The 27,195-nt window shown below is 39.4% G+C and overlaps 1 protein-coding gene across 1 annotated transcript; it reads left to right on the top strand.

Moving 5' to 3' along the window:
• The first annotated feature begins 4,296 nt into the window (after positions 1-4,296).
• On the top strand, positions 4,297-18,524 carry LOC103783188 (aldo-keto reductase family 1 member C2). The gene is made up of 9 exons (XM_034929871.3): positions 4,297-4,459; positions 6,534-6,701; positions 7,547-7,663; positions 8,935-9,012; positions 9,465-9,587; positions 12,414-12,523; positions 12,795-12,960; positions 16,381-16,463; positions 18,259-18,524. Exons 1-9 carry the CDS (start codon positions 4,376-4,378, stop codon positions 18,299-18,301), a joined length of 972 nt encoding a protein of 323 aa, XP_034785762.1. The 5' UTR covers positions 4,297-4,375; the 3' UTR covers positions 18,302-18,524.
• The last annotated feature ends 8,671 nt before the right edge of the window (positions 18,525-27,195 follow it).

Below are 27,195 nucleotides of genomic sequence, written 5' to 3'. Positions count from 1 at the left end.
CTCTGCAGAGGGTCCCCATGGGTGCACTGTGTAGCAAAGCTGTGGGAGAAAGGCCTTACCCCTCAAAATTCCAGAATTATAAATCTATCAGCCGCTTGCAACCTCAGCCTGGAAAAGCCATGGGCATTAAACTCCAAACTGTGAGAGCAGCCATGTGGGCTGCACCCTGCAAAGCCACAGGTACAGTGCTTCCCAAAGCCCCCAGAAGCCTACCCCTGTCACCAGTGTGCCCAGAATGAAGAATATAGAGTCAAGGAAGATGATTTTGCAGCTTTAAGATTTAATTTCTGCCCTGTCGGCTTTATGACTTGCATGAAGCCTCTTCCTCTTCTCTTTAAGCTGACATTTCCCTTTTGAAATGAGATTGTTCAACCACTGCCTATAAAACCATTGTAATTTGGAAGGAAATAACTTGTTTTTGATTTTACAGGCTCATAGCTGGTAGAAATTTTTCTTGGATCTCAGATAAATCTTTGCATTTTAGACATTTAAGTTGATTCTAAACCTGATAAGGCTTTAGAGACTCTTGAGGTAAACGGATTGGATTTTGTATGTAAGAAAGACCTGAAATTTATGTCTTCAGCTTTTTCTCCTTTATGTCCTCAACTAACAATATTTTGGGGTTTCTATGATTCTTTGCTAAAATTTGGATTCCTGTTTCAATTTCTCTTGTTCATAATCTGTAATTATTTTCTCTGTAGTTACCATTAGAATGACATACTGCATCCTATAGTTATCCCATCCACTTTGAAATCAATGTGAATGTAACTTCAATTCCGTACAAAAACTTCTTTTCCACAGGTACCTTTCCGCTTCACATTATTGATGTCACTAATTGCAACTTTATACATGGTGTACATGTTAACAGAAAGGTATTCTTATTGTAATGTAAATCTTGAAGAAAATGAGAGTAAAAGCAAATTGCACAAATACATGTTTCCACGTTTTTCATACACCTACCTTTACGAGAGGTCTTTATACCTGTATATGACTTCACGTGGCTGTCTAAACTTCTTTCATTTCAAAGTGAATGACTCTCTTAAGCATTTCTTGTAGAGCAGTTCTAATGGCAATGAACTCCTGCAGCTTCTACATCACATAGTCTTACTAACTTTCAAATTTTTAAGAAATAATTTGGCTGGGTGCAGTGGCTAATGCCTGTAATCCCAGCACACTGGGAGGCCAAGGTGGGCGGATCACAAGGTCAAGAAATAGTGACCATCCTGGCTACCATGGTGAAACCCTGTCTCTACTAAAAATACAAAAATTAGCTGGGCATGGTTGTGCATGCCTGTAGTCCCAGCTACTCAGGAGGCTGCAGCAGGAGAATTGCTTGAACCAGGAGAAAGAGATTTCAGTGAGCTGAGATGTACCACTGCACTCCAGCCTGGTGACAGAGCAAAACTCTGAAAAAAAAAAAAAAAGAGGCTGAAATAATTTTTTTGCCAAATATGGAATTATTCGGTGAAATTATTTTTTTATTGATCACATTAAATGTATCACCTACTATATCCTCCAAAGACTCTTATAAGAAATCTGTGGATCACCTTGTCCAGGATCCCTTGTACCCCATGAGTCATGTTTACCTTCGTACTTTTTATTTTTGTTGTTGTTGTTTTTTTAGATGGAGTTTAAGCCCAAGCTGGAGTGCGATGGTGCAATCCCAACTCACTGCAACCTCTGCCTCCCAGGTTCAAGCTATTTTCCTGGGTTAGCCTCCCGAGTAGCTGGAATTACAGATGTGCACCCCCATGACCAGCTAATTTTTTCTATTTTTAGTAGAAATAGGGTTTCACCATGTTAGCCAGGCTGGTCTCGAACTCCTGACCTCAGGTGATCCGTCTGCCTCGGCTCCCAAAATCTCTTGTTATTTAAAGATTATCTCTTTGTCTGGCTTTTAGAGTTGGATGATAACACATATAGGTCTGAGTCTCTCTGAGTCTATGCTATATGCAGTTCTTTAAGTTACTTGAATTTGTAGATTTTTGTCTTTAACCAATTTGAAAAATTTTGATGATTTTATTCTCCAAATAATTTCTCTACTACCATGGGTTTGCACTTCCCCTTCTGGGAATCCAATACTATCATACTGGTTGGCTTGAAGGTGTCCCATAAGTCCCTTAGGACCTGTTCACATTTCTTTATTCTTGCTTCGTGTCCTTAGACTCAGGAATTTCAAGTGTGCTATCCCTATGTGTATTGATTATATCTTCACCCTGCTCAAATTTGCTATTGAAACACTCTCTGGTGAGTTTTTCATTCAGGTATATTTTTTAGCTCCAATTTGTTTCCTTTTCTTTTTATAATTTCTGTATTACTACTATATTGTGATTTTCTTATTTTTTCAGATTTTCTGTAGTTCTTAATCCATATTTTTCATTAGCAATTTTAGCATATTTAAGACAGCTGTTTAAATGCTTCTCTACTAATTCTAATGCCTGTGATTCTTCAGGAATGATTTCTACTGATTTATTTCTTCCTCATAATGGACTGTGATTTCTTGTTTCTTTGTATGCCTCGTCATTTTATTTTTTTGAGCTGGAGTCTTGCTCTGTCACCAGAATGGAGTGCCGTGGTGCCATCTCGGCTCACTGCAACCTCTGCCTCCTGGGTTCAAGCGATTCCTCTGCTTTAGCCTACCGAGTAGCTGGGACTACAGGTGCTCACCACCACGTCCAGCTATTTTTTTTTTGGATTTTAGTAGAGACGGGGTTTCACCATGTTGGCCAGGATGGTTTCCATCTCCTAACCTCATGATCTGCTCACCTTGGCCTCCCAAAGTGCTGGGATTACAGGTGTGAACCACCGTGCCTGGCCTGTATGCCTTGTTATTTTATTTAACTGGGCATTTGAAAAAATAAACATCTTTTTTACTGTATATAGATTTGTTCTATGTCATGACAGTCATTAACTTATATGTGTGGCAGTTTCTCAGTCAAGGCATCGGCCCTACGTAAAACCTCAAGTCCTTCTTAGTTTGTTTCTGAACATGTACCTACGTGGACTGTGTTTGCCCTTTTATATTTTCCCAAATAACCAATGGCTTTTGAATTGCTTACTATTATGAAATTTTGCATCCCAGTTTCTCCTCAATAGCTTAGATGGACTATTGCATGTCTCTTCCCCTGGCCTTTTGCCTATAACATCTGTATGTGTATAGTCACCCTGAATCTCTACTGAGCCACTCCAGAAATAAATAAGTTTATTTCAGTCAATTTTAGGTATTTTCTGATGTTTCCATGAGTTATATGGGAATCTTAGAATCCACCATCTTGTTGAAATTACTCTGTGAAAAATTTCAATATCTTTATAATATTACATTTATGTCAATGATAACAATTTACCTATTTTTCAATTTCTGTTTGTTTTATGAAAAAGCAAATAGAAGCAATCAGGGCACTGGAAGTTGTGACTACTCCAAGATGTGAATCATGGATCATGCAAATTACAATCATGTTTTAACCTGACCTCCAAAGGGAGAATAAACTAAAAATTATCCCATGCGAGGATTATTCACCAGTTTATGTGTCATTAGTTACCAGTTTTTCTTTATGAATAATGTTTAGCAATATTATAAAGTATATCTAATAGTTATCAGGTTTTTGGCTTGTTACTTTTTGGTAGTAACTTATAAAACTGACTGGAAAAGACCAATAAGGCACTGTTTGCATGTTACAAATTATATCCAAAGTCCAAAAGCTGTTAATAAGAAATCTTCCAATAAAACCACATCATATTTTCTTTTTTATTTACACCCACATCAGGATTACAACTTTATCAGGACTGCACCTTGATCAGGAAGGGATGTTTCTCTTACAAGGCTAATAAGAAAGGAACAATAAATTTGCTGATGAAAAAAGTCATGCATTTAAAAATTTTAACTTTAATTTTTAATTGAGGGCAATATTTTAAAGAAATGCTCATTAGTCATTCCTTTAAATTGTGTGTGTGAGAGAGAGAAAAATGAAAATTAGTCATTTCAAATGCTGCAAGATGCAGAAGGAACATCATCATGGCACAAACAAAAAAGAGCTGTGCCGCTAGAGGTTTCTGTATTCTTATGTAAAGTCACAATTTGTTCTACAAATCTCTTTGAGTAATTTATGTCTCATATATAGAGATCTGGAATAGCAAAAATACTTCAGAGGAAATTAATGAGTGTATCATGACCACATAATAATTTACTTATGAATTTTCTTAGGTAAGAAACGGTTGAACTGGATTCAATTTTTATCACAGCTTGTATAAGACTGCCTCTGTCCCTCCTCTCACATGCCATTGGTTAACCAGCAGACAGTGTGCTCAGGGGCGTTGCCAGCTCATTGCTCTTATAGCCTGTGAGGGAGGAAGAAACATTTGCTAACCAGTGACAGAAATGGATTCGAAATACCAGTGTGTGAAGCTGAATGATGGTCACTTCATGCCTGTCCTGGGATTTGGCACCTATGCGCCTGCAGAGGTAATAATAATATTATTAGTGTTGAGAGTTCAAAGGAGCTAGAGTAAGTGGAAGCTGACCAGGTTGTCAGGCTTGTGTTCCTATGTTACTCTGCATGACTCCCCTTTAAACGTCAGTCTTTGTTCTGCAATGCCGTCTTGTCACAGGGTCATCTACTGCTTATTTGGGGCACTGTTTTGTCTTCTGTTTATGTTTATTTCACAGCTTGTCAGAGTCTATAAAACTCAGCAGAAAGAACACGGCCTGCCTGCTCCCTCTCTTGAAGATTGATTGCAATGGGAGTGGTTTCTCTGTTTCTTTGTATAGTCGAACAGATATTTACTTCTTCCAAGAAGATACAATTCAGAGGAATTTTTATGGCAAAAGTTAGTGGAGACGGGGTGCATGTAATCTGTTGGGAGAGTATCACTGTTCTGATGGGCGACCTTGAGCACCACACTGTAATACTAGACCTGGCCTAAAGAGAATTTCCCATGTACTATTCTCACCTCTGGGAAAATTACCTGAAACGATAAAATATCCTCATTTTAAGAAGAAAAAAAAAAAAACTAGAACCAAACAAGGAAAGTTTAAATTCTTTGTCTTTGTTAATATGGGTCAGATTTGTATCAAAATATTGTAACAGAAAAATTTCTTGTTTCTCTGACAAGAAAATTAATGGAATATATTTTATTTTCTAGATTTAGAAATAGCTAAATGCTATTTCTACACTGGAAGAAAACTTGTATCTCAAGACTGTCTTGGGAATACAATGTGTGTAAATAGGGACTAGTTATATAAAATTTGAGTCTCACATTTCTCATCTATAAGACATAAGGAGTTACAAAGGGACATTTTGAAGACCATTGACAGGAGTGGTTTATTTTGTAATATAAATTGGCATGGAGAGGAAGTAACGATGAGGATACCACTGAAGCTCCGGCCTTGGTAAGCCTTTGATTGCTTGCACAGCGAAGAGAAGATCAAAGATGGTATGAGGAGAGGGCTGTGAGACCCGGTATCTAGTTCCTTGTAATTTCACAGGAAAAACAAAGCCTCTGAAATACTTTCAAGGTGGGAAAATAGTTTGCTTTGTTTCTGTTTTTGTCATTTAAAAGATATGCTGTCAAATCTGTATCCAAATTTGTTACATAAGTCAATAATTGTAAATTTTACTGCAATCATATGTTTCCTGACAGAGTTGCCTTGAATTTATGGAGCTGAACCCCATTTTGCTAATCACTTACTCCCTGCAGTCTATTTCTTACATACACAAATCAATATCCTTAGAGTATACATCTTTACTCCTAGTATTTGGTTCTGTTATGCAGACAGAATGGCCAAAGCCTGGGTAGAAAAGATCTAACATAATAGACTGCTATCCATAGATGTGCCTATTTCCAATATAAACCTGCTGGTATCTGAGAAAGTGGAGTTCTCCCTGTTTCCTAACTGATAAGAATGGTGGCTCTACGTAACTGTTGGTGTAAACTGCGGGATTTCTGTGCACCTGCTTTGCTTTTGGAGACTGGAGTTTTGTGTCTGCTAGGCAGAGTGAGTCAATGTATCCAGTCCCAGACAAAAGCTTAGCAATGGAGTATGTAGAGGGCATCTCTTGTAGACAACAGTTCACATACATTGACAAAATATGATGCTGGATAAAGTCAGTGCGCTCTGTGCAACATGGTGGGAGAGGAATCACAGGAGCTTACACTGCATTCCTTCATAGTTCCTTCCATGTGGCTATTTCCTTGTGTTAATTTCACCATACTAAAAATAATTAAGATTATGTCTATAACTATGGTTGTGTCCTGTTGATTTTTCCAAAAAATCACTGAACGTGAAATTGTTTTGGGGACACTTCCAAGCTAGTGGTCAAGCAGTGATTTTTCTGGGACTGCAGAAGTTCCTGCTATGCCCAACCTTTATTACTAACTGGGAAAGACCCAGTCAGACTGGGATGGGCTTATGATTCTACATACAGAGCTCATCCAAGAAAGGAGGAAAAGCTGATTTTTGTGAACGTTGCTGCTTGTGCCCGAACTAACTCTTAGGCACATTAGTCAGAAAATATCACGTTTGGTTGCTCCCCCAGGTTCCTAAAAGTAAAGCTCAAGAGGCCGTCAAATTGGCAATAGAAGCCGGGTTCCGCCATATTGATTCTGCACATGTTTACAATAATGAGGAGCAGGTTGGACTGGCCATCCGAAGCAAGATTGCAGATGGCAGTGTGAAGAGAGAAGACATATTCTACACTTCAAAGGTACTGTGCCTATGATGAGCTTGTGTGCACATGTATTTATTGTGATTGTGTGGAGGTGGCAGTTCTATGACTGGATCCATAGTTGAGGGTGAATTGTGCTTATTTATTTCGATTTATTCACACTTACTCATGTATTAAAACTAATATCAAAGGCAGGAAGTGAAGATGGCTTTCTCATCTTTGCAGTGTTCCAATTCATGCCTTCAAAGGCCCTTTACTCTTTGAGCTCAGCACAGATCAATATGGTTTAACATAGACTATAGAATGAGAGATAATCTTAATCATATTATGTTATCTGTTACCTCCTGGGTGAGTTTCTTACATTTGTTATGATTCTGAGTTTCCATTGTCATTTTGATCATAGACACAGAAAGTAATATAAGCAAGCTCTGTGAGTATTAAAGAATAACGCCTACATTATCTCAAATTGTGTCCAGCCCAAGTTGACATATTAAAAACTGTGTTTGCCTCCTCAGTTTCCAAATCACAAAGATACTTATTCTTGCCCATTGGGCTGAATAGATGAAATAATTACACTACTAATATGAGTTGTAAAACTTACCAAAGATAATTCAGATAATGGGTATGCTTATGATTTGATAACAACTTTTACCTTTTGAGTAATTTCACTCTTTCATTCAATATATGTACTAACTATATATCCAACATATTATAAAGTTCATCAGGATATGGCAGAACAAAAGGCATCACAAGAAGAGAGAGAATAATTTTGCCTGTGGTCATTAGTTTTGAAGTAGTAGAAAATGTCTAAATATTAGGTGGAGCAAACTAGTAAAATTGGCTCAAGTTTTCATTACACAACTTCCTTTCTCTAACCTCTGCAGCTTTGGAGCAATTCCCATCGACCAGAGTTGGTCCGACCAGCCTTGGAAAGGTCACTGAAAAATCTTCAATTGGACTATGTTGACCTCTACCTTATTCATTTTCCAGTGTCTGTAAAGGTAGGCACCTTGTGTGATCAAATTAATTTCACTTTTGTTCTCAGCATAAATATTGTTTTCATGGAGATTTGAACTAAGCTTTTTCTTAGGAGGACATAGGGATTTTAACATGGAAGAAGAGCCCTAAACATAACTCCTAATTCCTTTCTATGGAATAGAAAGCAATTTTGAATCCGTACTTCCGTGATTGCATGTCTACAAGAAAAGAGAGTGCAGAATCCTCAAAGCCTCTGCCTCAAAAACTTGAGGAAATGACAATCATCTCCTTGAAGACACAAGGTCTTAGTTATGATTCCTGATTTCACCTCTTGGGATGTTCACAGACACAGAGTTTCATGAAGCTGTGGTGTCCAGAAAACCTGCTGCACATAGGGTGCACAATGAGTTTCCATCTTCTTGCCTCTTTTCAAGGGGCAAGAACTCAGTCCGGGAGTGTCTTAAACTACAAACCTTCATGGGAAACCTTGTTGCTTCTGCTTCCTCTCTTTTCACACTGGAGTTTTTATTTTTGCTTAGCCATGAATTCTTGTGTCATTCATAACTTTTGTCTTAAGGTACTGAAAACTAGTCAGGCTAGTTAATGCAAAAGGGTATATTAGATATGATAATGGGAAATCAAAGCCAGGGCTACATTAAGAATTGGATAAAAACTCTAAAAATATATCCTTTCTCCACCCTTATCTCTGCTTTATTACAAAAGGCTTTTTAAATATTTGTTCCAACCTTTTTCGTTGGTGGCATTTATGGCTTTGGAGCACTTTCAGGCCCATGTTCATTACCGTGAGCTCCTGTGCATCTCCTAATTTCCAAACTAGCCTGGAAAACACCTCCATTGACCATGATTGGTTCATGGTCCTGTGCATGGAACATCATATGTTCAGGGAGATAAACAACTCTGATAGTGGCACCTGGGTAAAAAGTACAATCCATTATACCTGGATATCAAGGTCTTTTGCAGTTGAAGAGAGGTATTGCCACAGAGAAAATTATAGGAGCAGAAGAAAGTCAATGAAAGTCAATGATGACACTCCATTAGGAACCAGAAAGAGGTATTTATTTACACATATAATAGTTGTAAGAGATTAGAGGAAGCCTGTCTCCTGAAGACATTCCTTATACCTTCATATGTAGTACACTTTGTACATATCACTCTCTGGAGCATTGCATCACCTACCTCATGGAGGATTAGTGTCCTTAAATGTAACTCAGAGCATGGCTATGTGTGGAGAAATTGACTTGTGACATCACTAAACTGACTGCTTCTACTTCAGCCAGGTGAGGAAGTGATCCCAAAAGATGAAAATGGAAAAATACTATTTGACACAGTGGATCTCTGTGCCACGTGGGAGGTGAGTGTTTGGAGGTGAGAGAACGGATAGGAAAGATGAGGTAGGATACATCTGTTTCCTATCTTCTTAGTACAAGTATGGAAAATGCACCATTGGATCAAAAACTTAGGAACTTTACAAAGGTAGTTTTTGTGAGCAGTGAGGAAAAAGAAATGACAGGCATACAAAAGAGAGAAGTGGAGGAGAAGAATTGGGGGTAAGGAGGACTGGGATTTCTTTCCTTGCCTGTGCATTAATCTCTCCACTTTCCTAAGGAGGAAACAGAAATTCTTACTCTTGCAATCACTATCTTCTTCCCCAATTTTTCTGTTTTATTTTCTCCCTTTTAAGAACCATGGCTAGCTAGTTTGATTTTCATGTCTAGACAGTTGTTGCTTTCACAGTTCTATGTTACATTTATCTTGCTCTTCAGTCGACTACACAAATGATACCTCACAATTCCTTTCTCCCAGGCCATGGAGAAGTGTAAAGATGCAGGATTGGCCAAGTCCATCGGGGTGTCCAACTTCAACCACAGGCTGCTGGAGATGATCCTCAACAAACCAGGGCTCAAGTACAAGCCTGTCTGCAACCAGGTGAGCGCCCTCAGCCTCCTCTCCTTTCTGTTCTTCATGCCCCTCTTTCTGTCCTATTGCCAAGTATCCATTCATTTAGTCCCACTTATCTTTGTAAAAGAGAAGATTCTAGAGAGCAAAGCCTCTTCCTAGAAGGGCACGGAGGGCTCTTACTTGTACCCTGCTTAGAAAAGTCTTACGAAAAGGTGTTGTAACTTTGATGCTGAATTGTGTGTTACATTTATAGGAGGTCAATTCGATCAAGAAGTCCAAGGATTGCCAATTAGACTCAGGGAAAGGTGGACTTACCCCTAAGCTATGAAAGATGACCAGAGAGTGGACGGGTGAAGGTGATTTGGAGGGAACTGTGCATAGATATGAGGCCATGAAGAGATGGAATGAGCAGTACATGAGGAGAGAGTGAGAGCAAGAGAAGAGAAATACTAGGGATTCACATGGGCTTCGGATGTCTCAGTGCCTCTTGATATCTCTGCTTTCACACTTCTTGACCAAGGGCATAGATACACTAAAAATTATCTGCAGACAATGAAGGTCATCCATGGTAGAAAGAGAAAATGACCTGTTTATGGAGATATCTGTTCACAGCGGATGAAATCCACACTGAGGAAGGTTCAGCAGAACATGGAGCTGACCTATGACTGCCCCTGCTCCTAGTCGGCTGCTCTTTGGAGTCTGTCATGCAATCAGCTGCTTAAACACATCTATTCTATGCGTGGTTCTTTCATAGACTAGAGATAATTCCATCTTTTCCTCGAGTCCTGACTGGTGATTCCAGGCCTCCTTGATCAAATTGACTGCCCCCAAATGTTACACATATTTCAGCATTAAAATCACTACACCTTTCCCAGTAACTTACATTTTTTTGTTATAATTTTGTTATAATTTGGTATAATGATACGGTGCTGTGATAATTTAATAAAAGCATTGAGAAATTAATGTGGTTTTAATACTAGTAGTTCCCCAATTTTTTAATATGGCCATTTTCACACTTTCCAAAAATTTGATAAAAATAATACTGGAGACCCATGTTACCATTTATATTCAAAATTACTAACATTTTGCAATGTTATATGGAGTATATCTGCATAAATACATATAATGTTTCTAGAACCTCTTCAAGGTAAATTGTAAAGATGACAATTGACCCCTAGAGACCTCTCAAAGCATGTCACAGGAATGAAGATATTCTCCCAGTTCCAGTGTCATTACTGTATCTAAGAACATCATCTATAGTGCCCTCATGTCATTTGGTATCCAGTCCATATTTGAATTTTTCCTTGCTTAATCAAAATATCTTTTGTAGCTCTTCTTTTTTTAACCAGAATTCAATTGTTTTTACATTGTTGTATTTTGATATCAGTTAACTTGTTTTTCCCAGTTGTTGAAGGTTTCTGTAAATTAAAAGTTAGATGTGAGTATTTTATTACATTGGCTTAAACCTTTGGGGCAAGAAAATATTTTTATCATGCTGTGTTTTTCAAACTGCACCACACTAGACTGCATACAATCACAGAATGCCCCACTAGTGGTGAAGGTAGTTTTAAGAACTTGGTTAAGCTAACAGTGGTCAGATCTGTTGTTTTTAACACATGTTTTCTCTTTAACAATTACTAGTAATCTGCTGGGGGATAATTCTCAACAGAAGAAGTTATATTCCCATGACAAATTTTCACATATGATTGAGTATACATCAGTGATTTGAACTTTTTGTACTGCATTTCTGTTTTCTTCTTTGCTTTTTCTTATTTGTTATTTCCTTGGGGTTTTTACGTAATCATTTACAATTTTAACCACTTGTTTAACTATTCTTACCTGACATTTAATTAAAAATAATTTCTCACCAAGTAAAAATAATAAACTACTATTCCTCTAAGTGAGGGTAAAGGTAAACTTCTTCCTTCAATTAGCAATGTGCTGTGAATGTAATTACTGTAATGACCACCATCAGAGTAGACAAATATTGTTCTTTTTCTCATTGTCGCACTAATTACTACAGACTGACGGATTCTTGTGTTATGATTTTTAATTTATTTCACTCATTATTTAATGCTCACATCTACTCAGCATATATATACATAATATATATTATATGTTATATATAATATTATATATAACATATATAATATATATTATGTATATATATATAATATATATATATGAAAAAAGAATTTGATCAAAGACTCATGAGGGCAAGTGTAAAAGACAAAAGCACTTGTTTCATAGGGAACCCACTGGTGACATTTGAGATATCAACATACAAATCCATCATACAAAAAGGAAAAGTAATGAAAGACTGTGAACATTATCAGTATTTATGTGTATATGTATATTTTCTAGTTCATCTATATAGATATATATCATAGATGGCATATATGATATATATATTATATGTCAGATCAATTAGAAAACATACATATACATGTATGCATTTTTGGTATTAATTAGGAAACTAGTTCTTTTGTCTTTCAGACCTGCCCTCCTGAGTCTTTGACCACATTCTTGATTTCTGGCACAATTTGATGCCCAAGGCTCAAAGAATCTTACCTCATCCCAGCTCTGAAACTGGCCATGTCTCCTTCTAGTGGTCACAGTTATTGAGAAACCAGGATAGGGTTCATGGAGTTGCTTGTGCTCAGAAATAGCATTTCTATTTTCTTAGGAGAGAGGGGCATAAAATTTATTTTTATGAAAAAGATCATTTCTTGACAATAATATTCTCAGTGCAAATTTAATGCTCTACATTATTCAGCTTCTTTTACTTTGGTGATCTTAATATTAACGTAACTTTTGGATTATCTGATGCTTTTCCATCTTGCTCATCTGCAGGTGGAATGTCATCCTTACTTCAACCAGAGAAAACTGCTGGATTTCTGCAAGTCAAAAGACATTGTTCTGGTTGCCTATAGTGCTCTGGGATCCCATCGAGAAGAACCATGGTAATAAGAGATACAGGAAGTGTACCTAAAACACCGGTTTGATAAAAAAAATTTAATCAGATCATGCTGTTTCCTGGAGTTCACTCACAGCTGACTTGGGGTGAGGGAAGAATCTGCATTTCTGACGAGATCCCAGGTGATGTTGAGGCTGCTGTTCAGGGGCCTCACTTGAGAAGCTCTGGTGCAGAGTGGATGCCTTAGTCTGTTTAGGGAGCCGCCTAACAAACTATCCCCAGCCTCAGGGCTTCAGCATTTCTGACTTTCCTTCCAGGGTGGACCCGAACTCCCCGGTTCTCTTGGAGGACCCAGTCCTTTGTGCCTTGGCAAAAAAGCACAAGCGAACCCCAGCCCTGATTGCCCTGCGCTACCAGCTGCAGCGTGGGGTTGTGGTCCTGGCCAAGAGCTACAATGAGCAGCGGATCAGACAGAACATGCAGGTGAGGAGCGGGGCTGTGGGCCTCAGGTCTCCTGCACAGTGTCCTTCACACATGTGCTTCTTGTAAGGCTCTCAGGACAGCCTTTGGCCAGCTCCATTTCCCTGTATTTCCTATGCATGAACTCTTTGTGTACGTCATAAGGGTTTCTTCTACTCTAGCACAGGAGAGGCAACAGAGGTGGAGAGAAATAGGATGGGATCAAAACTAGAGATTTGGGTTAGCATTAAGTCAGTGATATCCATATCCCTCTGCTAGGGATATGTCCTTTTCTTTATTTTCTATAATGAGGTATTTGATTAGATATTTTTTAGTCTCCAACTCATGGTGGATTTTTCTTCTTGTATATTTATGTAGTATAAATTCCTTATATTTATTCTCTTAGAATTTTATCTTTGCGAAGTGCTTGTTTAACTCTGCCTTTTTTTTTTTTTTTTTGGCGAGGTGGTTGTGTGTTTTTATTTTTATGTGTAGGAGACCATATTTATACCAATACCGTAGGATATAAGGCAAACTCACTTAATATAGAGGCTTAATGCAAAAGCATTTATTGAGCTCAAGATTCCATGGTTAGAAAATTAGCCTGGGCTCAGCCTAAACTCAGTCCATTCCTTCTGTTCCTGGCTGGGCTCTCATGTGTGTTCAGGGTAGTGAGGCAGCTCTGCTTCAGGATGTCCCTGGGGCATCTGTGTGAGCGCCCCCCTCTCCCATGCAGTTCTTTATCCTCCAGCCATCCAGCCCAGGGTTCACCTCAGCACAGGGCATGACCCCAGCATAGTGAATGGACATGTGCAAAGCCTTTTCAGGTCTAGGCTCAGAGGCGCCAACCATTGCTTCTGGGAAATTCTATCACCTAATGCAAGTTACAGGACAGGTCAGACTCAAGGGGTGAGGAAACACACACCACCTCTTATTGGAAGGAGCTGGAAATTCATATAACCAAGCAAGTGGATACAGGGACATGTGATTGTTAGAGGGCATGTTCCTAATTAATCTATCATTAATATGATATGTGTGAAATAATATATCAATAGTTATATGTATGAATATGAATATATATAAATTGATATATTATTTCATATATTCTCAAGAATTCATACAAGTCTCTAAAGAATTAACATCCAGAATACATACATATATGTATGTTTTCTAATTAGTTATATAGATACATAAAATATACATCATGTATGATATATATTATAAAACCTATGTCATATATATGACATATATCATGTATATGTATATACGTCACTATTTACTAAAACATTAAGTAAAATAAGTGAAGAAATCCATAGGATACTCTGAAATAATGATACAGAGAATGAGAGAGTAAAAAATGACAATAATGAAACAATTGATCAACCTAGGTAATGGCATTCATTAAATAATTTTAAAAATATTTTTGGACATTAGAAAATTCACAAAACAAAAATGAAAAGTTATGAAAGACTGTGGAAATTATCAGTATTTATACATATGTGTATGTTCTCTAATTCATCTAGTATATATAGATATATATGATATATGACATATGTGTTATATAATATATATGTTAGATTAACTAGAAACCATACATATATATGTATTTATTCTGGATATTAATTCTTTAGAGACTTGAATGTATTCTTGAAATAACATCTCCCAAATTTTACCTGTGTTGTCATATTCTCTGTGGTTATGTTTTCACAAACAAAAGTTTCTATCCTTCATGTAGACTAATTTTTCATGCCTCTTTCTTGTGGTTGGTGAGTGTTGTGTCTTATCCTACATTGGGAATATCACAATATTTTACTGTGTTATCTTACAAAATTGTTAATATTCTTTCCTTATAAATTTGGTTAATTCTAATGGGATTGACTTTTAAAATATTATGTGAAATAAGGATCCAAATATGCATATCTAATGTTTGAATTTTTAGCAAAATTTACCATTTATTGAAAAGTTTATATTTGCTCACATAACTTGAATTTTTTTACCTGTAACATATATGAAATGTCCATGAGCAATTATCTGGCCTCTCTTCCATCTTCAGTTAACTTATTCACTTTTCTGTGCTATAATGTTAAAAAGTAAGTTTCACTTCCAGTATGGTACAAATATTTTTCTAACTTCTTCATTTATTTAATAATATCTTAGCTATTCTTGACTAATGTGTTATTTAAAATTTTGAATCATCTTATTAACTTCCACAGGCAAGTAAATGTTTTAGTCTCTCGTTGACATTGTAATAAGCCTGCAGATCAATGCAGAGAGAACTGAATCTTTGACAATATTGAGATTTCCAATCCATGATCATAATATGAATATCCCACTACTTATTAATAAATCATCTCTTAAAAATATATCATTAATTTCATAAATTTCTCCATTACTGATCTTTTTTTTTCTGAGACAGAGTCTCACTCTGTCACCCAGGGTGGAGTGCAGTGGCACGAACTCGGCTCACTGCAACCTCCGCCTCCCGGGTTCAAGTGCTTCTCCTGCCTCAGCCTCCAGAGTAGCTGGGACTGCAGGGGCATGCTGCCACATCCAGCTAATTTTTTGTATTTTAGTAGAGACGGGTTTCACTGTGTTGCCCAGGCTGTTTTCTAACTCCTGAAATCAGGCAATCCTCCTGCGTTGGCCTCCCAAAGTGCTAGGATTATAGGCGTGAGCCACGGCGCCCGGCGATTACTGATAATTTTAATAGTTTTTGATAACTTTTCATTTTCGTTTTGTGGATTTTCTAATATATAGAAATATTAAAAGAATAATGCAACAAATCTTCTTACCTACATTCATCAAGTGTTACATTGCTGTCATTTTTTACTCTCTTTCTCTCATTTTCTGTATTACTCCTTCAGTTTCCCTATGGATTTATACACTTATTTGATTTAATGTATTAGAAAGAGTGACATCTTTTTGATATTTAGAGTCTCCCAAATTTACATAGTGAGTACCCACACCTTTTGAATGTGAAATCGTTAGTATTTAGACAATTATTGGCTTGAGTTATGTTGAAAACTAATTTTTCCTATTATACCTGTTCATTGGAGAGATAGATATTCAATGTTATTCATCAAACCTACTAAATGATGCTAGACATTACAAAATTTGCCTCTAGATTCTTGTGGGTCTTCTAGGTACATGACCCTATCATGTGGGCACAGAGTAAGCTCTGTTTCTTCTTCAGCTTCCTCTGAGATATTCTCTTCATCTGCAGTGTTGTGCAGTTTCAAATATTTTATCTGGGAATGGATTTCTGCTTATTTTTGACTGGTTTTCATTGACCACTTGGGTGTTTAGAGAGGTCTTTCATAAATTTTGGAAATGTATGAATCTTTTAAGTATTGTCTCTGCACCCTACTGTCTGATGAACTTGGTTATTCCCAATTGGCAATGATGTAATCTAAAAATAATTAAAGTTTTCTATTACTTTGATAGGTGTTTGAATTCCAGTTGACTTCAGAGGACATGAAAGCCATAGATGGCCTAAACAGAAATGTGCGATATTTGACCCTTGATATGTAAGTGATTTTGGAGATGGATGTCCTAATTTATTTTCAGAGGAGGAATGTAAGATGGGTGTTGAGAGTGACATCCACGCCAGGGGCACAGAGGCCAATGTGAGACAGAGGTGAGACAGGAGCTTTCTGGAAATCTCCTCCTGGATTCACTCCAGAGCTCTGTTCTCTGGCAGGGAGAGTGGCCCGGGGTCAGCATGGGTCAACCTGTGCCTCTGCTCTCGTGACTCCAAGGAACTTTCCAGAGCAGCCAAGATCATTGCTGAATCTGCACCTTCCATGTAGGCCTGCCGTTTGTACTACTGTCTAGTGTACACACTGTGGATATTGCCCATGTGGTCGCATTAGATGTTTCCAAATCTGTGCTTATATCTTGTTCTTCCCAACCTGCTCAATGTCTTACCAGATCAAAGGCAGTTCCGTCAATCTTGTGGGCCAGGTTCAATTCCCACCTCCTTCACATGGAATTGCTTGCTGGATCCTGTCAATTTAGCATTTCTCATCATTTCAAACCTTTTTTGTGCCTTTCTTTGCATGTTTGCCCATGAGCCAAACACTGCATTTGCCTCCAGAAAGTCTGTCTTAGTGGAGCGAATAGGAGCACTTGGCCTTGGCGTTCTGCAATATGGAGATCTCAGTGTAGAGAATGAGGAAGTGTTAAAATCAAATGAAGAGTGTAGATGCAAAAGCACCATTATTGGAGATAATTTATAACCAGTAACAGACGTTTACTATTCCTCTATATTCTAAGGTTCTAGGATTCATAGAAGGTCATTCATATAATGAGGGAAAAAGAAGTTATGTAACTGATGGCAGTGGAGATTTTAACAAGTAATAGAGACGATGAGATAATGTGTGAATAAAACAAGCACAATGGTACATCATAAGTACCCAAAATTTGGTGGATATTATTAGTAGTATTTTATCCATTTAGCAGAAAATACAAAATGAAAATGGAAATGATAAAAAGAAAAGGAAAAGTGGCAAGCATTAGAAATGTTTACAACTGATTAATGATTTTTATGATCATGAAATCAATCACTAGTGTTATTTTGTAGAACTCAAGTATGGTCTGGAGTAAACCACTTACGAGCTTCCAAGTGTTTGCTCTTGGTGTAATCACAAAGGATAGGCTCAATTCCATAATTAACAAGTTATAACTGTATATGTGAGCAGTCATTTATCTGTGTCTTTACATTTTGGATTATGTCTACCTATAAAATGGTTTATGCATTGTAGCTCTTTGAATATTGGGCCCTATAACATAAACAACAATTTACGTTTCTAATGTAACCAAGTGTGTTTCGTATGATAGGCGGGTAGTAAGTAATATGTAAAGTAATAAAATAAAGTACAATTATACCAGTATAATTATCACACTCAAAATTGTTTATTAGTGATGAGCATAAATCTTCCTTATTCCTCTTCAATGTAAGGCAGAAGGAGTTCCTGTTTTTAGTGAGAATTTGAAATAGAAAAGGTCAGAATATCTCTTTGCTCTGTTGACAGATGTGGGATCTGTTGTTGAGAGATGTAGAGAAACATGTTTGAACATTTCACTTTGTGCGTTTTATGTGTTAAGTTCCAGGCAGGGGAATAGAATTAAATGATTCTTTATTTTGAAAATACAGATATGATAAAGTCACGTTCATTAAACAAAGAAACACAGATTCTAGAGCAGTCAGAAAAGGAACTTCTTAACATCTACACTAGCATCAGCTTCCTAGAAATCACTGCGCTACCTGCTAGTAACGGAGTCATTGCCATTCAGAGTGTGCATTTTTTTTTCTCTTTCCAGTTTTGCTGGCCCCCCTAATTATCCATTTTCTGATGAATATTAACATGGAGGGCATTGCATGAGGTCTACCAGAAGGCCCTGCGTGTGGATGGTGACACAGAGGATGGCTCTATGCTGGTGACTGGACACATCACCTCTGGATAAATCTCTCCTGCTTGGTGACTTCAGCAAGCTACAGCTAAGCCCATCGGCCGGAAAAGAAAGACAATAATTTTGTTTTTCATTTTGAAAAAATTAAATGCTCTCTCCTAAAGATTCTTCACCTACTTTGGTCTCCATAACTTCTATGTTTTCTCTCCTTCTGACACACTAGTGCCCCTAAATTGTGATTTGCCTATACGTTTAGGGCCGGGGTTGGAAGATGATAACAACCATTTAAGATTCATTTCTGCAGTGGGAGTGGGTGGAGTTTCACCCTCTGGGAAAGGGGCAGGTGACAGGTATTTATCAGTCAGTGCCTCTCTAGCTCTTGTAGGAAGAAGCACACACAGGATGGAGTCTAGAGGGTGAGCGATATTGACCAGCAATTCATGGGCTCCCTCCAGCAGTGCGAGGGTCAGAGTTTCTGGAGCCTTGGGAGGAGGCATCCCTGTGAGGGGGGGTTAGGGAAATGGGAGGGCACCCACCAGGAAAAGTGATTAGAAGTCAGGTATAAGGAGGTTAAATAGGACAGAGTCGAGTACATCTCTGCTTGGAAAAACATATCAACACCCTTTTTTTGATCAGTATATCTTGTTCATAAAAGAAAACTTTCCACATTGTTTTAACAAATCCCACAGCTGAGAGTCAGGCCTGAATCTCTGATGTGTGCCCAGTCACAACGTTGACCCTATTGGTTTGTGGTGGGGCAGGACATCGAAGATATCATTGACTAATCACATTCCCCTGAATAGCTCATATTTAGAAAATATTCTTAGATGGTAAAAATGTACTGTTCATTTGTTATATTCAATCTTTTAAATGTTTTATACTTTAAACAAGGCATAGTTACAAGTATAAAACAAAAATATCCCAAAGCCATTATTTATTGCACTCAAGATTAAAATGGGAAATAATACATCTAATAAATCAAATGTTCCAAGACTTCATATGTCTTTTGGAAACAGGCTATGTAAAACAGCACACTGGTTTCAAACTTTGGTAAATTTTAAGAACAACTCTTACAAACGCATTTAATTCTTATACATAATTTTCAGGGGAACTAATCAAATCAGCTAATCATGAAGACATGATTTTCGTTTTAGAAAACACTTTTGAAAACTTGGGATAATCTCATGCCTTAATGATCAAAGCATTTTGAGAAGGACAGTGGTTTTTTTACCTGGGCACACTTTGTAACACATTTACTCTCCACTATTCGTACTCTGGTAGCCACGTTAACCCCATCAGAGAGTCCTTCTCAAGCCATGTCTCAGAGCTGATAGGCATCCCAGCAAGTTTTGCAGCTCACAATTTTTCTGTAAATTACTTATTCTATAAAATTGGAAGAGACCATAAAATTTGGAGGGCCCTAGACCAATTTTTTGGATTATTTCTGGTCTACTGTCATTCCATTGATGATCTTAGATATTCTCTGCATTAAATATCACCTCTAGGCTGAGAAATCCCCCGAAAAATATTTCTAGCTCAGCGTTTTCCTCCAAATCTTCAATGGAAGATCATAATGTGAACTCTGCATCTCCATGTTAAAGTCTAATGGACATTCACACTTAGCATGTCTCAAAGAAATCTCATGTAAACCACGGCCATCCTGTTCTACCTTCACATTCTGAGTCTATGGAATGATAGTTTCACATCTCATAAACTTGACTGATGTAAGTGTCAAGAAAAGATTGACATTTTGTTAAAACTTCGTAGCCAAGTGTGTAACGCTTAAGCAAACTTTCATATTTCAAATCTCTTTAGCACGTGTAACTCTTTTTTCAAGATGTGAAATAATCATTAGGTCAGTCATTTGTAAATAGTATGGCTGCTGTGGGCTTTTTCCAGTTCTTCACCATCCATTTTTATAAAACTCTTACTGTTAAAACAAAAAGTTACTCAGAATTTCATAAAGCCAAACACCTGATTTCAGGAACACTTGAGATGTAAGAAAATTTTATAGGGACCTCCAATCACTAATTTTACTATTTTTTCTCTCAAAGAAATGCTGAAGGGAGGAATTCAGGTTGAATGAAAGGAAATAGTAACTTACAGCCATATAGAGTTATAAAGACTTCTTGTAAATGTGAATATATGGTAAAATATAAAAACATGTATTTTGAAATTTTGGATTCTACTCATTATTTTACTTCAAGATTTAAGATATCAATATATAGAAATAAGTATAATTCTAAGCTAATATGTATGCAATGTAGGAAGCTGTAATTACTGACCAAAACTATGTGAAGTGGAGAAAACCTGGGGAAGTGGATGGTTTCAGATGAAACTGAAGTTAAATTCATATTGATTTAAAGTAAATTGTTATAACTTTATAAAGTTTTTCATCATCACCACAGCAATCACAAAGAGAAAAGTTATAGAATATACGCAAGAGGAAATGGGAAGGGAATCCAAATGTCATTAAAAAAAAATCACGCCACCTCACAAAATGGTAACAGTGGATATAAAGGATAGAAAGCTATAAATCTGGTAGGAAAACACTGAAAATGGCACAAGTGACTCCTTCCCTGTCACCAATGACAGTCATGTGTTGCATAATGCCTGGGCTATCTTCTGAGAATGGCTTTGTTAGGCAACTGTGTCATGGTGGGGACATGATAGCATTAGAGAGAATTCTCTCAAACACTGTCATGGCCTTATCAACTATGCTTCTGTAATATTCTGAATCCTTTGCTGCCTTTCCAACAATGTTTACAACGGTTTCCTAAGAAATGGAATCCATTTCACCAAACCACTTTTCTTGCTCATCCATAAGAAACACTTCTCATTTGTTAAAATTACATCATGAGATTGCAAGCATTCAGTAACTTGCAAGCTCCAATTTGAATTCTAGTTCTCTTGCTATTTCCACCACATCTGCAATTACTTTCTCCACTGAAATCTTGCATTCCTCCAAGTCATCCAGGAGGGTTGAATTCACTTCTTTCAAACTCCTGTTCAAGTAAATGTTTTGCCCTCCTGTCATGAATCATGAATGTTTTTAATGGCATCTAGAATAGTAAATCTTTTTCAGAAGATTTTCAATTTTCTTTTCCCAGATTCTTCAGACCAATCACTATGGTAGCCATATATTTATGAAATGTATTTCCTGAACCATAAAATGAGAACATCAAAATTACTCTATGACCCATGGGAAACAGAATGCATGTTGTATTAGCAGGCACGGAAACAGCAGTAATCTGTTTCAGCCTCTCTATAAGAAAGCTATCGGATGATTAGGTACATTGACAAAAGGCAGTCCTGTTGGGAAAAAGCCCCCAAAAATCTGGCCATAAACTGGCCCCAAAACTGGCCATAAACAAAATCTCTGCAGCACTGTGACATGTTCATGATGGCCATAACGCCCACACTGGAAGGTCGTGGGTTTAGGGGAATGAGGGCAAGGAACACCTGGCCCACCCAGGGCAGAAAACCGCTTAAAGGCATTCTTAAGCCACAAACAATAGCATGAGTGATCTGTGCCTTAAGGACATGCTCCTACTGCAGTTAACTAGCCCAATCTATTCCTTTAATTCGGCCCATCCCTTCATTTCCCATGAGGGATACTTTTAGTTAATTTAATATCTATAGAAACAATGCTAATGACTGACTTGCTGTTAATAAATATGTCAGTAAATCTCTGTTCAGGGCTCTCAGCTCTGAAGGCTGTGAGACCCCTAATTTCCCACTTCACACCTCTATATTTCTGTGTGTATGTCTTTAATTCCTCTAGCGCCGCTGGGTTAGCATCTCCCCGACCGAGCTGGTCCCAGCATAGTCCTATTTTCAAAAAATTGTTTTTCTTTTGCTGAGCAGGACTTCTTAACAGTGGTCTTAAAATATTCAGTAAACCATTATTTAAGGAGACGTGGCTTAAATATCTAGGATTTCTTGCTTTATTTATAGAACACTTGCATTGTAGATGTAGCTTAAATCTTAAGGACCCTAGGATTGTTGGAACAGTAAATGAACATCATACTTAGGAATATAGATAGCCAGGGAGGGGAAAGATCTCTACAAGAAAAATTTAAAAACTACTCAAAGAAATCAGAGATAACACAATTGACAAAACAAGTACAGGGGCAGCTAAAGGTAACAGATGCCAACTATGAGATCTCATCAAGAACTAAGAAAATGGACAAAAGTACCAGATAGCAAATGGGAGGCAGAGTTAGCATGCCTCTCCCACTTGGAAGGACAGATTAGTACGTAGAGATTTACGTTGTGAATTTTTTTCAAGAACTGATGCAGGAACTTAACACAAAAACCAAAAAAAGAATAAAAATCCACATACACTTTGAAGAAGAAGCGGGCACTAGCCTACTCCATGAAACAAGCAAAAAACGTCACAGCCCCACATTGTGAGGGGAGATAGTCCACTCCAGAGCACACATCCCCACTGGGAATCTGGAAATTCAGGCCACAAGATAAGACTTTAATCCTATGCGGAGTGGGAATGGATTTAGTGAGCCAGTGAAATATACAAATAGAAGCAGCAGGAGTGTGAACTCAGGGAAGCCATTCCTGACTACATGTCACAGGGACCCTTGGCGAAGTCAGCTAATGAGCTCAGAGAGGGGTCACAGGGTAAAAGAAGCTCCCAACTGAATTTTGTGATATAATCTCAAGTGAGGACACCTGCCCTTGAGCAGAACCCACAGGGGAGAGCTGGAAGTGCATTGCAGACATGAGCGCAGAAGCTGGGTGTCCAGCCTTGTGGGCAGACCAGGAGGGACGTGGCCTGAAAGCCATGCTTATTCTCTCTGTGGGAAAGCTGATGACCTGGAGCTTGTCTGAGTTCTGTGCACAGATTGCTTGGATGTAAACCTGGCACTTGTTAGCAGAGCATTACAGGAATGAAAGGAATGAAGACTGCCTTGCCAACTCCATGCGTGCTGGGTGAAGCTCGCTGCCACCCACTACTTCCCACTCCCTTTGTGAACTCTTCTGTGCAGCAGAGGCAGTTAAACTCTCCTCTGGAACATTACCCCAGCAGCCTGAGAACCACCCCTTGGCCCTCACAGGGGCTGCAGCCTGCCTCATCCAAGGACAGTTAGAGTGTAGACCCACCTAACCCTAGACCCACTGGTGATACCCATGCACCCATCCTGGTAGCTTAACACAAAGATACACTTTTAGGAGCTTCATACCCCTCCTTTCCCCATTGCCTGAGAAACCACTTTCCCTGGGCAACTTAGGGCAAGCTCAAATCCCACTGCTACCACCACAGCTGGTGCTCTTTTGCAAGTGCCACCTCCTAGCTGGAGACCAACCAACACAGTCCACAGAGCACCTCAAGGAAGAATACATAGAACTGTTCCCAGGAAGGAGAAAATGCCTGCATGAGCTCAGCTATTACCACTGCGTATCACATCCTGGCCAATCAGAGGTCTTAAGTCGGTCCGCAAGACAAGTTCACTGCTCACATAACCAGTGTTCAAGAAAGCCAGCACACTGAGCCTACCTACATCCAAGGCATCTCCGAGTCTACGTTGCTCCCCGCCACCTCAATCAGAGCTGGTGCTGGTATCCACTGCTGGGAGAATTGACGACAGGACAGGTCACATCACTGGATCCTTTGCAAACAAATCCAGCACCAGCTGGAGTCTGGGAGCCCCACTGGGCGGCTAGGCCCAGAAGAGCAGTAGCAATCACTGTAGTCCAACTCTCTCGAAGTCCCATTTTGAGGTTAGGGAAAAGAGTACCACATAAGGGAACACCAGTGGGACAGAAAAACCTGAATGGCAGCCCTTGAATCCCAGGTCTTTCCACTGTTGGGAAATTTCTTGCAGCAGACAAACAACTGCAGAGCTGGGTGCAGTAGGAAAAGCCTGCCCCTCTGCCCCAACAGGCAGGCAACTTCTGTGACTGAGAAAGGTCCTGGAGAAGCAGTCCTTGTTCCCCACTGGTGCACCACTGTAGACACAGCTGGGGCTTATCCCACAGGAGCGCAGAGTGGATGCACCTATAGAGAGCCTTCCTGGAACAATTCATGATGATTGCACCCCCACAGGAGAAGCACTCTCCAGGTGAATGCCATCAGCCTCCTCTCCTTTCTTGGTCCTGGCCAAGAGCTACAATGAGCAGCGAATCAGAGAGAACGTGCAGGTGAGGAGCGGGGCTGTGGGCCTCAGGGCTCCTGCATAGTGTCCTTCAAACATGTGCTTCTTGTAAGGTTCTGAGGACACCCTTGGGCCATCTCCTTTTCCCTGGCATATTCTATGCACAAATGCTTTGTGTTCATCATAAGGGTTTTCCACTTTAGCACAGGAAAGACAGCATGGGTGGAGAGAATTAGGATGGGACCAAAACAAGAGATTTGGGTTTCAGCATTGAGTTGACAATTTACCTTGTATCCCTCTGCCAGGGACATCTCCTTTTCTTCATTTTCATAAACAAGGAGTTTAATTAGGTGTTCTTTAGTCTCCAAATCATTGTGAATTTCTTTCTTTTCCATATATACTCACGTAGTATATACTTCTTATTATTTATTCTCTTAGAGTTTTATCTTTGTGAAGCGCTTGTTAACTCTCTGACTCTTTTATTGGGTTGTTTGTCCTGTTTTTATGCATAGGAGATCATGATTATACTAACACTTCGGGATATAAAGCAAACCCTCTTGACATACAGGCTTTAATACGAAGCCATTTATTTAACTCATATTCCATGTTTAGAAAATTGGCCTGGGCTCAGCCTGAATGTTGCCCAGTCCTTCTGTTCCTGGCTGCGCTCTCATGTGTGTGCAGGGCAGTGAGGCAGCTCTGCTTCAGGATGTCCATGGGGCATCTGTCTGGGTGCCTCCATCTCCTCCGTGCAGTTCTTCATCCTCCAGCCATCCAGCCCAGGCTTCACCTCAGCACAAGTCTCCCAGCAGTGGATACCAGCACCAGCTCTGATTGAGGTGGCAGGGGAGTGACATAGACTCTGAGACTCCCTGGCTGTAGATAGGCTTAGTGTGCTGGCTTTCTTGAATGCTGGTTATGCGAGCAGTGAACTTGTCATGTGGACCGACTCAAGACCTCTGACTGGTCAGGGTGTGGTACGCAGTGGTAACAGCTGAGGTCATGCAGGCATTTTCTCCTTCCTGGGAACAGTTCTATTTATTCTTCCTTGAGGTGCTGTGTGGACTGTGTTGGTTGGTCTCCAGCTAGGAGGTGGCACTTGCAAAAGAGCACCAGCTGTGGTGGTAGCAGTGGGATTTGAGCTTGCCCTAAGTTGCCCAGGGAAAGTGGTTTCTCAGACAATGGGGGAAGAGGGGGTATGAAGCTCTTAAAAGTATATCTTTGTGTTAAGCTACCAGGATGGGTGGATGAGTACCACCAGTGGGTCCAGGGTTAGGTGGGTCTGCACTCTTACTCTCCTTGGATGAGGCAGGCTGCAGCCCCTGTGAGCGCCAAGGGGTGGTTCTCAGGCTGCTGGGGTAATGTTCCAGAGGAGAGTTTAATTGCCTCTGCTGCACAGAAGAGTTCACAAAGGGAGTGGGAAGTAGTGGGCCGCTTACAGCTTGCAGTGAGTTCTCAGACAATTGTAGCTGTGTGGTCCAGGGAGCGGGGTGGGGCGCAGCTCTTCTAAGAAGGTCCCCCCAGCATCCCTCCGCCAAGTACTTATTGAAAGGGCTTGTTAAACCACAAACATCCACTAGATGGCTTTATGAGGTCCGGTCGTGAGACATCTGTGGCCTTGTAAAAGCACTCAAACCGCATTCTCAGGAGGCCGTTTTCAGCATTCCTTATCACAGCACACACACCACTCCCTGTCCTGTTTTCAAGGTCAAGGAGTTTCATTCTCAGCACAAATAACATACACACAGTGCCTCAGTATTTTTCCATGCCCCGACCTCAAATGCCTGTACATAATGTTGAATAGCTTGCCGTGCGCCCCTCACAGTGAGCCTCACCCAGCACCTATGCAGTTGGCAAGGCTATTTTCATTCCTTTCATTCATGCAGTGCTCTGCTAACAGTGCCAGGTTTACATCCAGGCAGTCTGCGCACAGAACTCAGACCAGCCTCAGATCATCAGCTTCCCCGCTGAGATAATAACCATGGCTTTCAGGCCACATCCCTCCCGGTCTGCCCACAAGGCTGGACACCCAGCTTCTGTGCTCATATCTGCAATGCACTTCCAGCTCTCCCCTGTGGGTTCTGCTCAAGGCACGTGTCCTCATTTGAGATTATATCACAAAATTCAGTTGGGAGCTTCTTTTACCCCGTGACCCCTCTCTGAGCTCATTAGCTGACTTCGCCAAGGGCCCCTGTGACATGTAGTTAGGAACGGCTTCTCTGAGTTCACACTGAAGACTGGGAATGCCTGCAAGGCACTTTCTGATGCTGCTTCTATTTGTATATTTCGCTGGCTCCCTAAATCCATTCCTACTCTGCACAGGATTAAAGCCTTCTCTTGTGGCCTGAATTTCCAGATCCCCAGTGGGGATGTATACTCTGGAGTGAACTCTCCCCTCAGAATCTGGGGATGTGATGGTTTTTTCTTATTTCATGGAGTAGGATTGTGCCTGCGACTTCTTCAAAGTGTATGTGAAATTTTTTCGTATTTCTGGTAAGTCTCTGCATTGGTTCTTGAAAAGAAATTCACAATGTAAATCTCTACACACTAATCTCCAAGTGGGAGAGGCATGCTCACACTGCCTCCCATCTGCCATCTGGTACTTTTCTCCATTTTCTTAGTTCTTGATGAGATCTCATAGTTGACATCTGTTACCTTTTGCTGCCCCTGTACTTGTTTTGTCATTTGTGATATCTCTGATTTCTCTGAGTAGTTTTTAAAATTATTTCTTGTA

The sequence above is a fragment of the Pan paniscus genome, chromosome 8 (assembly GCF_029289425.2).
Source record: "Pan paniscus chromosome 8, NHGRI_mPanPan1-v2.0_pri, whole genome shotgun sequence".
Taxonomy (NCBI): Eukaryota; Metazoa; Chordata; class Mammalia; order Primates; family Hominidae; genus Pan; species Pan paniscus.
Note: the sequence above shows the minus strand (reverse complement) of the source record. Positions and strands in the feature narration are given on the sequence as shown.

Excerpts from the sequence above, each read along its gene's own strand:
- LOC103783188 (XM_034929871.3), top strand. The coding sequence starts at position 4,376 with ATGGATTCGAAATACCAGTGTGTGAAGCTGAATGATGGTCACTTCATG. Across the intron at positions 7,664-8,934 it reads ATTTTCCAGTGTCTGTAAAG|CCAGGTGAGGAAGTGATCCC; the intron begins GTAGGCACCTTG and ends CTTCTACTTCAG. Across the intron at positions 16,464-18,258 it reads CGATATTTGACCCTTGATAT|TTTTGCTGGCCCCCCTAATT; the intron begins GTAAGTGATTTT and ends TTCTCTTTCCAG.